Source organism: Pleurodeles waltl, chromosome 2_1 (genome assembly GCF_031143425.1).
Source record: "Pleurodeles waltl isolate 20211129_DDA chromosome 2_1, aPleWal1.hap1.20221129, whole genome shotgun sequence".
Classification (NCBI taxonomy): domain Eukaryota; kingdom Metazoa; phylum Chordata; class Amphibia; order Caudata; family Salamandridae; genus Pleurodeles; species Pleurodeles waltl.
The window spans coordinates 768650450-768667038 of NC_090438.1; the positions used below are offsets into that span (position 1 = coordinate 768650450).

Consider the following 16589-nt stretch of genomic DNA (forward strand, 5'->3'; position numbering starts at 1 on the left):
AAAGACGGTTCAGGCTTTAGGTTTGGGATGAAACCTTATGACAGGACAGGGTGATCCCATACTTTATTTTTATTTTTTAACTATATTCCAGGCTTTTAATGGTCTTTCTACACCCCTCCTCCTGGATTAACTGTAGAAACGTTTTGGAGCTTTAGATGGGGGCCCGATCCAGACTCCCATCGGCCCATTCTTACTACTGGCTCTTGCGGACTTTCTGTGGAGTCCTTTAGGGCATTGGTGGCATGTTCTGGTGCCATGGCAATTTATTATTGTGTTAATAATTCCCTAATGTGTCATGGGTGTTCTCTTCGCCCCCCCGCTGCCTCACCTGCATCAGGGAGGAGAAATCTGGGCTAAGCCAGAAAGACCATGGGCCCTTTGAGGCATAAGGGCATGGTCCCTTGGGAGGAGGGATTTAGGAGACGAGCTTTAATAGTTTGACGATGTAGTGAACCATGAAACTGATTTCCATCTGTGTTGCTACTTTCTGAAGTATATATGACCCCGAATAGATTTATTTCTATAATGTTTGCATAATGTAGTTGTTCATTATGTGTAAAAAAACAAAAAGCAAATGAATGTGCATTTTAAACATATGTTATGTTATCCTGCGCCCAGGCTTCTCTGACACCACAACCCTGGTGAACAGCTCCGTGGAAGTGCCAACCCTTTGATAACATTAGATTTCTATTTTTCAGAGATTTAATATAACACAGTGGGCAACAACAGCGTCATTCACATTGTCATAATGTATAGCTGTTCAAGCCCAGACAAGTAACCTCTGCAAATGTCTATCCTCTGTTTCAGACCACATTGGCACACATCATAGCCAAAAACAGCAAGAAGCACAACACAAGGTTTGTGAGCTTGTCGGCAACAAGTGCCTCAACGAACGATGTCCGGGAAGTTATAAAGCAAGCTCAGAACGAACAGAAGCTCTTCAAGAGGAAAACAATTTTGTTTGTGGATGAGATTCATCGATTCAACAAAACGCAGCAGGTACTGAACTACCTCAGAGCCAGATCTATAATGTGACCATATCCCAATCTCCTTTTACTTCAGAATGTAAACTCTGCAATCCAATGCATCCCTTGCATAATCTAAAGATCAAGCGTTCTTTGCACCGTCACAGGTGTTTCTCGCCTCTCCAACCAGCTCTTGCTCAGATCACACCCTGATATATAATCCGATTATATCTGAAACCTGAACATTTACCGTTGTGTACATCACCTCTTGTTTGAGATGTTCTTGCTGCATTAACAATATTCTTTGCAAAGCACTCTTCTGTTCTCAGAAGCTAGGCAGGCCCATGTTGTATTAAAAAAAAAAAAAAAAAAAATCTTTAAGTTGCTCTGACGTTTCCGACTGGTCGAAAGGGGAAGCAGTACAGACCGGATGAGGGCAGACATTAACCTTTGTGGATTTTTAGATGTGGCTTGACAGTGCAATTGGCACTTGACCTTTTAACATATACTAATAATCTTCTACAATTCTTTGCTTTCACACAAATGCATACCTATCCCATTTTATTTAATTGTAATGCCTCACTTAAGTGCAACATTGCTTTAAAGGCAGGCTTGTTGGCAGTGCTGATGCTTGTTTTTGCCTCTTGTCTCTTGAAATATGTGAATGCCCTCATCTCAGTCATATCTGTTCACTTGCGGTCTCTCTTCCTAGAGTGTCTATCAAAAACTCTCATTGTTTAGGTTTTCTTGAGGGCCTCATTGGCTAAGACAATGTTTCTCAACGTTGTTTTAGACTTGATATGCTGAGTGGAATCCAGGTCACAGTTCTCTGTTAGACCATAGAGGATTGTTGTTATACTTTGTAACGTCAGCTTCTCAAGTAGTGTTTGGGTTTTGTTAAGTTGTGAAGTAAATGTGTTTTCATGCTGGAAACATATTTGAAAGGTATAAGATTCATGTGTCAAGTCCCCTCCAGTCCCACAGGTGGACAGTAATAAAAAATCTGTGCAATGAGTAGCAATATTCCAGTGCCACATTTCTCTTTATTCTATGCTTCCACATCATGCCTAACTTCTTGGATATGTTCATTTTTTGGGTCTTGCAATAACCAAGGCCTTTTGATTTTACTAAACCTATATGCATACTATACTTAAACAGGCTTTTATGCAGCTCTCTTCTTCCATTAGACTGTTGTTGTATCATTCACATTTTGCTTCTGCGCACAACGGCATACAATTAGTGGTCAGCCTACTTCAACCACTGGCCAAGTTTACCTTGAGTTGACTGCATTTTGCTCTTTCACAAGGAGCACATCCAGGCCTGAGGTAGTTCCTTTTGGTGCCAGTGCACTTTATTTATTGCACTTTATTGGTACTTAAGTGCCAGACTCTGTGTGTGGCGATTGATTGGATAGCAGGACACTTACCAGCTGTTCACGCACCAGGCGCATTGGAGCTTTATCAGTTTCTATCTCTTGCGAATGCTGTCGTAAATTGCTTTTGGAGTGATCTTTGTTTATCTGGCTGCTGGTACCACAGCATACCCTATTGTGTCCATTTGAAACTATTCTTTATAAAGGTCTCCTCTCTATAATATACACACAATGAAGTGCATTTATAACTGCACTCCTGTATATCAAGTTAGTATCGCTTTTAAATGAAGACAACAATTCTACTACTAAACCAATTTATTTTGAATTTCATGCTTCTGTGGCTTTTTAGTTTGCTTTTAGTGCTCTTGTATGTCCTGCTTATATAGACATTTAATTGTTATGACTGATTGAAGTTATGCTGTTTATTCCAATATCCTGATCTCTCTTTCCTTCTGTATCTGTCTTTCTTTCTTTGCCACTCTATCTTTGCAACCTTGTCTGTCTTCGTAAACGTATCCATCTGTCTTTGCAACCCTATTTATCTGTCTATTGATATGTAGTATTGATCTCTCAATCTGTCTTTGCAGCCCCTCATGTTTATATCTATCTTTACAACCCTGTCTATCTTTTTGTCTTCTCTCGGTCTATCTATAGTTGCAAATCTATCCATCTTCCCATACAGCCAGCCCTCTATATCTGTGCAACCTTCTGTATGTAAGCAACCCTATGCATCACTATTTCTGTCTATTCAACCATTTATCTCTTTGCCTATTTGTCGGACTATCAGTCTGTCCATGCAACTGTTTAGCTTGCTATCTATGCAGCAGTCTGGCTATGCAATAGTCTAACTAGCTATCTAGCAGTCTAGTTAGCTATCTGTACAACAGTCTGGTTATCTAGCTATCTGTCAGTGGACCATTCTAGCTAGCTGGCACTTCAATAGTCTTGCTAGCTAGCTATCAATCTAGCTATCTGTACAGCCCAATCTGTCTGTCATTGCAAGCCTCCCTATTTAACTTTTCACCTCCCTCTATTTGTAATAAAGATTTTGCAAATGAATTACAAAAACACTAGACTCATGAAAGACTGATTGGCTTTTTTAGGCCTGGCGTGGACTAAGATCTTTGGATTTGTGATCAGCGTACCTCAAAACTTTGAACAATACAAAATTTACCTCATGTGGCTCAGCCCTTCACACACTTGATATTGTGATGTCACCACCCTCCACACCTTTCTGGTCTAATAAAATAACATTAACATATGAGTAACTGGGACCACTCAATCAGTGAGTCTCATGTTAAAGGATTTTATTTCAAAATCTAATTAAGTGATACGGAATAATGGTTAAATGCCCTGAAGACATAAATGCAGAATACATAGTTAGGGATCAGAAAGATTCAAAGTCCCATCAATACAGCAAAATCTATAGAAAATGGGCAAAGTTTCTGGAGGAATAAGAAAATCTTCTAAAATATAATGGTATCACCAAGAAAACTGACAGCATCTCCAGTTACATGAGAAAGTCCTTTCCAAATCGGGCAGTCTGTTAAAGTCCTTGCTAACCTTCGAAACTCGGAATTTTCATACAAATGTTCACTTAATTGAGGAGAAACTGCAAATTAAGTATGGCATGATCACAAATATCACAACATTAACCAATTACCAATAAAAATGTCACTTTCTAAGGTAGCACCTTTTATGCCTTTCTATGTATAATATCATAACGGCTTCTGCTGCTGTCCAGAGATGCCTTACACATAGTTTTTTTTTTTTTTTTTAAACCAACCAATATTTTCAACTAGGCAGCATTAGAAAGCTACAGTGGAAGGACCTTCAAACCAGATACATTACAACACAGAGAAAAGTTGCATTCATGATACAGGAAAAATAACCAGTGATATCATAGTGTTCTGTGCTCTGAAAAGTCTGCAGAAACCATGAGGAGAGAAGATGTTCTGGGGGAGGGTACATGATTGGGAGGTGAAATAAGTAGGGACCGTTTTAAACAGTTCATCAGAAACAAAATCCATAAAATTAAAGTGGTGCCCTAATAGGAAGATGTGGCACAGCTGAAAAACACACGTCTGCATAATTCAGCAAAATGGTTCAAGTGTAATAATATTAATTCATCATTTACATCTAGAATTTATCATAAAACCACTAGTACTCAAAAATGTTTTTAAGGTTTCTTATGGGTAGAACTTTTGTTTTTCAGCTGGGAGAAGTTAGGTTTTATGGGCATGTTTGTAATATTGTTGCAATAGGCCTGCTAACCGTGAAAATGTGTAATGCACTACGCTCTCTAGGGGCTACATGTATGGTTACATTGTGTTACTTCCTCCCATTCTTTTTTCATGTGGTTATGCGCTCTAAGGGCTGACTGTATGGTTACATGACCATGTTTCTTCCAAATGGTATTTTTATTGTGCTGTCCTCTAGGGGCTGTCCTAAGCATTACAGTCAACATACTATAATATTTGCGGCACAAAAACTTCCCCTATAATGCTTTGCAGGGCATTACTTTTACAAAACATTTTTGCTCATAACTCAGCCTGTGGTGGTCCTAGGACGGTGGGACCACCTTCAAAACGCTCGATCTGTCTACATCTCTGGGTCCCCACACTTGGTTAGTGGGAACCACAAAATAAAAACCCCTCCCACTATTCAGTGTCTTAAGCTTTCCCATGGCTAGAACTTTTGTTTTACAACTGGGAAGTTTTGTTTTAAAGGCTTTGTTTGTAATATCATTGTGGTAGGCCTGCTAGTCCTAAAACACCCTCTAGGGGCCAAGTATGTGGTTATACTGCATTACTTTCTCCTGTTTTTTTCCTGGGATTATGCCCTCTTGGGGCTAACAATATGGTTACATGACCATGTATCTTACAAATTATATTTTTGTTATGGTGCCCTCTAGGTGTTGCTTCGAGCATTGCAGTCTAATGCCAAAAGTTTATTTCTGATAAAGATTTATATGATAGTTGTATATGTTTTAATAATCTCTCCTTATTACAATTATAACCATAAATCAGGTAAACTTGACACTAGGACTGTTTGAACACTCTTGATTTTTTAAATTTTTTTTCAATTTGTTTATTGCTTTTCTTTTAGCGTAAACATTTCACATTACATCATTCTTCTTGTCAGTGCTTCTAATGACCGCATGAGCTCAGTATACGTTTGTCACTTATTGGTAACTTATAGTAGCGTGATATAGTTTGTCATTTATTCATCTAACCTGTTTCGCATTGATAACTTGTATAACCCTCATATCCGTTTTCTGACTCCTGCTAGTCTGCTGCGTAGTCTTCCAGAATGCAGATGCAGGTATCTTACTTCTCAGTTATTAATATTGCAGCAGTAGCAATTATGTGATTTCCAGCATCAGCAACAGTTCACAGTGCATTTTTATCTTTAACCAAAACATTTCAAACAGCCTACACCAACTGTAAGTAGGTAAAATAGAACAGTAACCAGCAGGTCTACTTCAATCTCATTTTGCTAACTTTCCTTCCGGCGCTCTGTGGGCGATTAAGTGCCCTCTCAGTCATATATGTCAACAATGTCAAGGGTTACTGATGGAGTCATTAATCCTGTTAGAGGGCCCATGCATGCATGTTCAAGGGTTTCCCTCCCTGTTCCCTTCATCCTGTATTTGGGTTATCTGATAAAGACTTATAGTTGCAGATTCCTTACCTTCAAATTTCCCTCAGGTGTCACATTGGATTCTGGAGATTTTTCTTTGAGCAGTACCCTTGGGTGGCGTCAATCAGCTCCGCATCTGTCGTTGGTGTCGTGATGACATTGCGGTCAAACATAGGCGCCACCCAGGCACGCTGACGTCAGTTCTTTTCTTTCAGTGCAGATCCGGAGCAGAGCTACCCTAGTCAATTTTTGGCCTAATTCAATATTTCTGTTGTGTTTTTGCTTCTTTGGTGTGTCAAGGGATGTATTGAAAGACTGGCTTCAAACCTGGCAATGCCTGCTGCCGCATGATGTTGGTAATGGACCCACACCTGGTGTGTTTGTGGTGTATGGAGCGCAACCCAAAGTTGTGTTCCAAGTGCCGAGCCACCAACCCGAAGACTTTGAGGGAGAGGTCCCTAAAGTTTATGGCGGGCTGGCGCTTGACTCTGCATCGCTCCCGGTCTTGTTCGAAAGGAAAGTCTTGAGACCGCTCGCAGAGTCATCACCACACCTCCTTGTCCCATTCCAAATCTTTGGGACATTTGGGTCACAAGAAAAAGAAGTCGAAGAAAGCTAAACATTCTTCGACTTCACCCCATCGCTTCGCCAGTGTGATGCGGGAAGAGCATCGACGCTAGAGGCCTCCGTCCGCAAAGCCTACTCTGGGTCCACTCCGTGCCTCCCAGAGTTTCCCGGAGTTCGAGCCACCCCTGCCCAGCTCAAGGAATTTTATGAGGCCATGTGCCTCATCTTGGGGCAGAACAAACCCCTTGCAGGGCCTTTGGGGCCTGGGAGCTCAGATGGGGGTCTTTCGGGTTCCTCTCAGAGTGCCCCTCCAGATCTGTTCTCGGATCCGTGCTGACGCCAGTCGTACCAACGGGACCATCCCTGGTGCTGGCTAAGACGGAAGGTTGGATTCTGACCCCTTTCATTATGGGTGCGATTATGCGGGCGGATTGGAGAGGACGCTGGACCTTTTAGGATACCAGCTAGACAACCCTGACTTGGTCTGGGCTCAGGAATTGGATGAGACTAGTGGTCTGGATACTTCTCCAGATGCTGGCATGCTTTCTCCTCCTACCGTGGCTATGGCGGAGAGAGCATCTTACTCCATAGTGTTCAGTAGGGTGGCTGAGGTCCTTGGCCTTGAGCTTTCCTTTGTGGCAGTCAGACATTAACCTCCTAACAGTGGTGGTTCAGCCTGGGGCTTCCACTTTGGAGCCTCTACTTCCATTTGATAAAGCCCTCACTGATGTCCTTCTGGGTACTTGGCCCAGACCCAGCACAGGCGCTCTTGTGAATAGGACAATCACCCACTGTTATCTGCCTGCCCTGAGCGACCCTAAATTCCTGTCCCAACACCCCACACCTTAGAGCTTTGTTATCCAGGCTTCTTCTTCCTCTGGTGCATTCACAGCCGCTCCCCTGGATAGGCAATCAAAAATATCAACTTGGGAAGAAAATGTTTTCTTCCTCCAGGCTGGCATTGCGGTCTATGAACACCACATGCCTTTTTGCCTGCTTCACCCATTCCTTGTTGGGATATGGTTGCGCAGGTATTGCCGCAGGTCCCGGGCCATCATCTCCCAACCTGTTGCTGATGGCAGAGATGCTGCTAAGTTCACTATGCGTTGTGGGCAGATCGGTTGTGTCAAACGGTGGGTTGAAGGCATCTCGTTTTCCGGGGGATGTCCAACAGTCTCTCATGGACATGCTCTTCGATGGCACCCGTCTTTTTGGAGACAAAGTGGACTTGGCGCTCTAGAGGTTCAAAGAGTCCTGGGCTATGGCTCAGTGCCTTGGCCTTGCAGGTGCCCCTCGCACAACACAGTCTGCTTTTCGCCCCTTTTCGTGGTCCCTGAAGAGGCTTCCTGTAGCGTCCTTTCCCTGCTAACCACTGAGCTGCGTCCGGGGATGTGGAATCCCACTGGCTCGTGGGACAGGGCATCAGAGGTCTACCCAGTCCACCTGGCCCTTGCCACAGCCTCCAAACCCTCCTGGTCCGTTCCACCATCTCAGACCAGTTGGGGGCAGAATCCGCCATCACCTGCCCCACTGGAAATCCATCACCATGGACATGTGGGTTTTGCAGATAGTCCGAAGGGGCTACTCACTTCCCTTTGAAACTGCCCTTCTGGACATGCCCCCATCCTACGACTGCTTACCGGAGGATCATCTGGTACTTCTCCGCAAGGAAGTAGTGGATCTCTTGGCCAAGAGAGCCATAGAGCAGGTCCCTGCACCAGAAGTAGGTTGTGGTTGTTATGCCCGCTACTTTCTGTGCCCTAAAAGGACAGGGGCCTACTTCCTATCCTAGACCTTCGGGCCCTCAGTCTCTTCTTCAAAAAGGAGAACTTCAAAATGCTCACTCTGGTTCAGGTCCTGTCTGCCTTGGACCCATGAGACTGGATGGTAGCATTGGATTTGCAGGATGTCTACTTCCATATACCCGTCTTGCCTGCCCACAGGCACTACTTGCGATTCGTGGTAGGTCACGAGCACTTTCAATTTACTGTGCTCCCCTTCAGCCTTACCAGCACCCCTTGGGTGTTCACGAAAGTGATGGCGGTGGTTGTAGCTCATCTGTGCAGACTAGGGGTTTCAGTCTTGCCCTACCTTGACGACTGGTTGTTGAATGCAAAGACACACCAGAGTCATCTCCCACCTTCAGACTACAGCGAACCTTCTGCACTCGCTGGGGTTAACCATAAACATGCCAAAGTTATACCTGACCCTCTCTTTCAGATGCTCCCTTTTATCGGTGCTGTTCTGGACACAGTGCAGTTTCGGGACTATACTCATGAAAAGCGAGTCCAGGATATTCAGGCTACGATTCAGCCCCTGTCTTGGATTTCGGTGAGAATGACTGAGACTGCTGGGCTTCATGGCCTCCTGCATCCTGCTGGTGACACATGCCAGATGGCATATGCGGGCTCTGCAGTGGGACCTGTAGTTCCAGTGTGCGCAGCTTCAGGGGAATCTCTGCAACATGGTCCAGGTCCCAGGGAACTACAAAAGACCTGAAGTGGTGGCTTTCGAATTGAGGTTGGGTCAATGGCAGAACCCTCTCCCTTCCCCCCACCAGATCTTACAGTAGTGACAAATTAGTCACTCCTGGGTTGGGGCAGCCACATGGGAGAGGCGGAGATCAGAGGTCTCTGGACTCCACATCAATCTTTTGGAGCTCCAGAAGATCAGGCTTGCATTGAAAGCATTCCTTCCTCTCTAAAATGGAAAGTGATGCAAGTGCTCACGGGCAACACTACCGCCATGTGTTACTGCAAAAAGCAGGGCAGAATGGGGTCGTGGAGTTTTCTCAAGAGGCTCTGCGTCTGTGGATGTGGCTGGAACATCAGGGCATAAGTATTTCAACATCTGGTGGGCTCGTTGAATGCCACAGCAGACAAACTCCGCTGTCGATGCATAGTCGATCATGAATGGCGTCTCCATAAGGAAGTGGAGCAAGACCTCTTTCAGCAGTGGGGAGAGCCTTGATTAGATTTGTTTGCCTCCACAGAAAATGCACAATGTCAACTGTTTTTGTGCGTGGAGTTTCCAAGGCAGAACTCGCTCAGAGACGCTTTTATGCTCAAATGCAGTGCAGGCCTCTTTACACCTTCCCGCCTACACCACTTCTGTCCAGAGTTCTGAAGATGACCGACTGGCCCCAAGTAATCCTTGTGGCTCGGAACTGGGCACGAAGAGTATGGTATCCAGAGCTACTGAGCATGGCTACTGATCCTTTGATCAGACTGCCCCTTCGGAGGATCTTCTGTATCAGCAGCAGGGGACGGTTCTCCACCGGAACCTGTCCAGTCTTCACATTTATGCTTGGAGATTGAGCAGTGGCAATTGACAGCTTTCGACCTCCGCCCGAAGACTGTGATGTTATTCTGACAGCCAGGTGTCCCTCCACCTAAACGTTATACGCCTGTCGTTGGAATAAATTTGTGGCATGGTGTACCAACAAATCTGTTGTTCCCCTTTCTGCACCCCTCTCTGAGGTTTTCTTGTTCATTCTTGTTTTGGTCCAGCAGGGCTCTGCTTTGGGCACTCTTAACCGTTACTTATCGGCCATTTCAGCATTTCTTAGGTTGCCAGACCAACCTTCCTTATTCAAGTTTCCCATCATTAGAAGGTTCCTTATGGGACTCACCCATTTGTTTCCTCTGACCTCGTTCGTTATGTCCCAGTGGGACTTGACCCTGGTCCTCACTTGCCTTATTTGTGCCCCTTTTGAGCCGCTGCACAATTGTCCCCTGCGGCTCCTAACAATCAAGACTGCTTTTCTTATTGCCATCACATCCGCTTGTAGAATAAGTGAGCTTTATGTTCTTTCTTCCAAGCCACCATTTTTGTCTGACCACCCTGACAAAAGTGGTGCTCCTTACAATGGCCTCCTCCTTCCTAAGGTTGTTACGCCTTTTCACATAGACCACTCCACCATCTGGATCCAAAAAGAGCATTGGGGTTCTACCTCAATTGTACTAAAGATTTTCAGGTGGACAATCAACTTTGTTGGATCCATGGGTGCGAAGAAAGGGAAGGTGGTGCAGAAGCATACCATCTCGCAATGGGTACTGCTGTACATCAAAATCTGATATGCTTTGGCAAAGAAGTAACCCCCTGAGGGATTGCGTACTCACTCCACCAGAGCAACTGCTGCCACCACAACATTAGCACGTGGAGTTCCTGTCCTGGATATCTGTCAGGCAGCAACGAGGGTACCCCTGCATATGTTCACTTAACATTACTGCCTGGACAGCCCGGTCAGCAGAGATGGCTTTTTTGGTTGTTCGGTCCTGCAGGACTTTTTAGTTTGGTGGTGGGCTGCAAACCAAGATCAAGGATGGTATTGCTTGAATATCTATTCTAAGGTGAGGAATCTGCAACTAGAAGTCTATCCGATGAACAAGTTATTTACCTTAGATAACATTTATCTGGTAGTCATATTCTAGTTGCAGATTTCTTACTGACCCCCACCCATCCTCTCCGCTTGCAAACTCACTTCTGGGGACATGGATTCCTCCTTCAGTTCCTTAGCTCTGGCACACCAATTTCAGTGTTTTTCATGACTCTGCTCTGCTGGCATGGAAAATTGTGACGTCCGCGCACCTGGGTGGCACCTATGTACGACCGTGACGCCATCACGGTGACCACGACACCAGCGACCGATGCGGAGTTGACCGGCACCACCTAAGGGCACACATGGGTACAGCTCGAAGAAAAATCTCTGGATCCAGTCTGATGCCTAGGGGACATTCTAAGCTAAGGAATCTGCAACTAGAATATGTCTCTACCAGATAAATCATTACTGAAGCTAAGTAACTTGTTTGATATTTCAACCCCCTACACTTATGAATGTGTCTGTGAGATCTGTACATAGTTACGCTACTAATGCATTCCACCTGCTGGCCATAGAGTGCTTATGTGTACCCAGTGCATCTTCACATCGCAGTGCTACCTCTTCAGCCTATGTCCAGTTTGTCAATGATTAAAGCCTGGCTATCTAGTGTGGAGGGTCTGGTCGGACCTCCACCGGCGTGTGATCAGAGGCTTAGCTACCTAAATCCTTGAATTTAGATGTGAGCTTGTGTCTCCTACTCTTTTATTGTAGGCCTAGGATGTATGCATCCCATGTACCAGGGATTTTTCTGTCTGTGCAATGCGCTAGGCTCCACAGTATCCTTTCCCAATATAACCTCAGGTGTGTGCATTCCCAGTGCATATGTACTATGTTCACATTGATCTGTTTGCAACGTGGGCATGTAGCGTTCATGGTGCCAAAGTATCTCTGTTAATGTTAAGGAGAGTGATGTATGCCCTATGCACCACATATAATTGTATTAACCTAAATCGCGTATTATATGGGATGGTTGTTGGGCTCTGAAAAATATTAGCCCACTCTTTATCTGTGCAGGGACGGGTGAAGTTCTGCTCCCATTCTGCGCATAGGGACTCAAGTGATGGTGCTGTGTGTGTCGGCAAACCACTGCACCAAATGTCAACCTGCCCCATATCATTGAGATATTGTATGATAAAGTGTGTAGGCGATTTGCTGGTAATCTTGCCCCACCACCGGCGTAGCACACCCACAATTGAGTCATGTAGCAAAAATTGCCCAGACATTAGACCTGTTGTCTCTGCCAGTGCCTCGTAAGTTAGCAGCGTCCCGTCTTCATACAGGTCTTCCACCATCATCACCCCCGCCGCTCTCCACAAGGCCAGTTCTGCCACAGTAGTAAATCGGCACCCTCGCGGCATGCCCTGCAATGTCAGGGCTGGCGCCTATGGCACCGTCGTGCCAGTGATGCGCAGGTTGCCCTGAAAAAAAGTGTGTGCCACCTGTATTAGTGGTGGCAAAGGCGCCGGAGGTCGATCTCGAGGGTGAAACAGTCTGAGCACGCTGTTGTGCATTCATGCCAGCAGCAAAGTGGCTGTGGTTGTGAGCTGCCTCACTGCTAACCATTGCACGACCCATTGGAGCTGGGACGCCAAATAATATTGTTGCCCCTCTGCACCTGGAATTTCCCCAGGTGAAGTTTCTAATGATCTGCTCCATTTCCCGGAAAAAGGAGGTGCGAATGTATACTGGCAAGTTCATAAAATAATAAAGTAGTCTGGGAGGGCTACCATTTTAAGTAGTGCCACCCTGCCTGCCACCGATAAGGGCAGTGTCTGTCAGAAATACCAGGAGATCATCCACATAGAGAGATGCAGCTTGTAATCCATCTCATAAAGGGTATACCCCAATCGGGCCCAAAAGGCATAGTTGGGCTGCTAGTGGCTCTACCACCTGTGAGAACAGTAGCGTATCAGCAGGTGTTAGAAATGGGGTCTTTGGTTGACAGTCGGGTTACCCCCTGTTCAAGCAAGGACCCTCACTCTAGTCAGGGTAAAAGAGAATCACCCTCAGCTAACCCCTGCTTACCCCTTTGGTAGCTTGGCAGAGCAGTAGGCTTAACTTCAGAGTGCTAGGTGTAAAGTATTTGTACCAACACACACAGTAACTTACTGAAAACACTACAAAATGACACAACACCAGTTTAGAAAAATAGGAAATATTTATCTAAACAAAACAAGACCAAAACAACAAAAATCCGACATACCCAAGTCAAGTTATGAATTTTTAGAGATTAAACTAAAAAATAGCGCTTAGAAACAAAGCGAAGGTTACGGCGTCAGGTGCAGGCGGCGTTACTGGATTCAGCAGCGGCGTCGGTCCGGAGACGTCCGAAGTAGATTTCTTTGGATTTCCACCAGCTTTACTTTCAAGGGCCCAGGGACTGGATAGGGCACCACTTGTCAGAGCAGGAGTCTCTCCAGAGACTCCAGGTGCAAGCAGACAGAAGTCTTTGCTGTCCCTGAGACTTCAAACAGGAGGCAAGCTCGAACTCAAGCCCTTTGAGATTTCTTCACAAGATGGAAGGCACACAAAGTCCAGTCTTTGCCCTCTTACTCTGGCAGAAGCAGCACTGCAGGAAAGCTCCACAAAGCACAGTCACAGGCAGGGCAGCACTTCTTCCTCAGCTATCAGGTCTTCTCCAGGCAGAGGTTCCTCTTGGTTCCAGAAGTGTTTCTTAAAGTCTGTAGATTTGGGTGCCCTTCTTATACCCATTTTAGTCTTTGAAGTCACCTTTCTTCAAAGGGGACTCACACCTACTTGTGAAATCCTGCCTTGCCCGGGCAAGGCCTCAGACACACACCAGGGGGTTGGAGCCGGCATTGTCAGAGGCAGGCACAGTCCTTTCAGATGAGAGTGACCACTCCACCCCTCCCTCCTAGCAGAGATGGCTAATCAGAAAATGCAGGTTACAACCCAGCCCCCTTTGTCTCACTGTCTAGTGCGAGGTGAAAAACAACCCATCTGTCAAACTGACCCAGACAGGAAATCCACAAACAAGGCAGAGTCACAGAATGGTTTAAGCAAGAAAATGCTCACTTTCTAAAAGTGCCATTTTCAAATGCACCATCTTAAAATCAACTTTACTAAAAGATGTATTTTTAAATTGAGTTCAGGGACCCCAAACTCCACATTTCCCTCTACTCTCTAGGGGAATCTACACTTCAATCATATTTAAAGGTAGCCCCCATGTTATCCTATGAGAGAGACCGGCCTTGCAACAGTGAAAAACGAAGTTGGCAGTATTTCACTGTCAGGACATATAAACCACATTACTATATGTACTACCTTATCCATACTCTGCACCCTGCCCTTGGGGCTACCTAGGGCCTACCTTAGGGGTGCCTTACATGTAAGAAAAGGGAAGGTTTAGGCCTGGCAAGTGGGTACACTTCCCAAGTCGAATTTATAGTGTAAAAATACACACACAGACACTGCAGTGGCAGGTCTGAGACATGATTACAGAGCTACTTATGTGGGTGGCACAACCAGTGCTGCAGGCCCACTAGTAGCATTTGATTTACAGGCCCTGGCACCTCTAGTGCACTTTACTAGGGGCTTACTAGTAAATCAAATATGCCAATCACGGATAAACCAATCACGTACACATTTTACAGAGAGAGCATAATCACTTTACACTGGTTAGCAGTGGTAAAGTGCTCAGAGTTCAAAAGCCAACAGCAACAGGTCAGAAAAATAGGAGGCAGGAAGCAAAAAGATTGAGGATGACCCTGCATAAGCAAAAAAGTCCAACAGCAGGCATCCCTGTTGGGTGCCTCTAGCCATGTTAACAGGTTCAGAGATTAGATGGCCTCCCCTAATCTAGCTGTGGGAGACATGTATAGTAGTTGTACAACTTTTTGGAAACAAAACCCAAACCTGTAGTGGGGGAGCACCTTGAACAAGTATTCCCATTCCAGAGAATTGAACTCCTGCTCCAAATCCAGGACTAGTCAGCCACCTTCTTGAAGCACATGCCATTAGCCGGAAAAAGCACTTCAAATTTAATGTATTCCTCGCTGGCACAAATCCATTTTGGTCTGGGTGTACCAGACCTGGGACCAGTGGAAACAAGCAATCTGCCAGTACTTTTGCCAGGATTTTTTAATCTGTGTTTAGGAGTGCCAGTGGTCGGTAAGAGTTCAAGACCATGAGGTCCTTATTTGCTTTTTGCAATGGTACGAGAAATGCTTCATTTAGAGTTTCTGGGAGTTTGGTAGCCTCCAGTGCCTCTGCATACAGTTAATGCAATCGAGGCGCCAGCAGATGGGTATATGTCTTGTGAAACTCTGCCAGGCCTGGTGTCTTACTTGTCGCCAGTGATCTTATTGCTTTGCGTATTTCGCAGATTGTAATCGGGGCATCTAGTTCCTCTCTTTATTCTCCCGGGATGGAGGGAAGGGGTACACCCAACAGACATGATGCATGATCCTCTGAAGTAGCCACCAGTTCTGAACAGTAGACTGTGGTATATCTTAGTCGGCTCACAATGGACCTTGCGCTGTGTGTATAAACGGTCTAATGCGGTATCGATCACACTATTAGAATCGCTTCCAGTGAATCATACTGTGAGGCTCCAGCGCAAGAAGGTTTGAGAAGTGACCGTAAGAATGGCACCTGTTCCATATTAGGAACATATACACTGCCAAGTAATGTCAGCTGTCTAACCTACCCTTGGCAAACACATAGCGGCCCTCTGGATCCGCGACCACATCCTCATAGGCGAATGGGGTGCCTCGTTTAATCCAAATAAGCACCCTTTGACTGTAATGGGAGTACCCAGTGGCGTAAACCTGCCCTCCACAAGGTTTCTGTAATTTAGTAGCTTCTTGTTGTGCGAGGTGTGATTCCTGCAAAAAGGCTATATCCACAAGGTGACGCCAGAGGTATGAATAAATGCCATATCTACGCTTTGGGTTGTGGATCCCTGTGTGGATCCGTCTGACATTCCAAGTCAATGTTTTTAGTGTTGCTGTGCTGGAACCAGTGAGGGTTGGGGGTGGCTCCCTGCAGTGCACTACATACCGTACAGCAGTACATGTTGACGTATCTAGGGAAGGTGTTCGATATGCCCGTGATGATGCTGAGTGTGAATGACATGCGATATGTTTAGGTGACCTTTTTTAGTTCATTTCTCCTCTGTGGCTGTCTTGTGTCTTTGGAGGGGGGGGGTGGGGTTTAGATTGTGTAAGCCAGCCAGCAACTCTGGTGGTGGAAGTGGTATTCTATTAGAATTAGCATGGCAGATTTAAATTGGGATGCTAAATGGCAACATTTTCGTTTTTTGATGCAGATAGAGAAAGAAGGTAAATGGAGGTGCTTTAGTTATATGCAGGTCCACTGGAATTATATGGCAGGAAAGGATGAAATTATGAGGCATGGTTGACCAATTGATGTGTCAAGAAAAGTCCAGTTGTGAATTTACAATGCCAATAGCTGTAACTCGAGCAAATGCAAGGCCTATTGCATTGTAAATGCTTGTTGGATCTTCGTTGTTTCGTTGTTTTGTTCATTCAGTTATTCTCCATTTTTATAAATTTGAGTGGGGTTTTTATTGTGTTATGTGTTCATTTTTTTTTTTAACTGTTTTGGTACTTGTTTACACATTTTCTCAAGCTAAGCCTGTCTGCTTTGTGCCATTTTTACTATGGGTTATGCTTGGGTT

The 16589-nt window shown here is 45.1% G+C and overlaps 1 protein-coding gene across 2 annotated transcripts in view; it reads left to right on the forward strand.

Annotated features, from left to right (window-relative positions):
- Positions 1-16589, forward strand: part of WRNIP1 (WRN helicase interacting protein 1) — a 441396-nt gene that overhangs the window by 90452 nt on the left and 334355 nt on the right. For both annotated transcript variants that reach the window (XM_069217905.1, XM_069217911.1), the window contains exon 2: positions 808-999. In XM_069217905.1, coding sequence (XP_069074006.1) covers positions 808-999 — 192 coding nt within the window. The remainder of the gene's footprint in view (positions 1-807; positions 1000-16589) is intronic.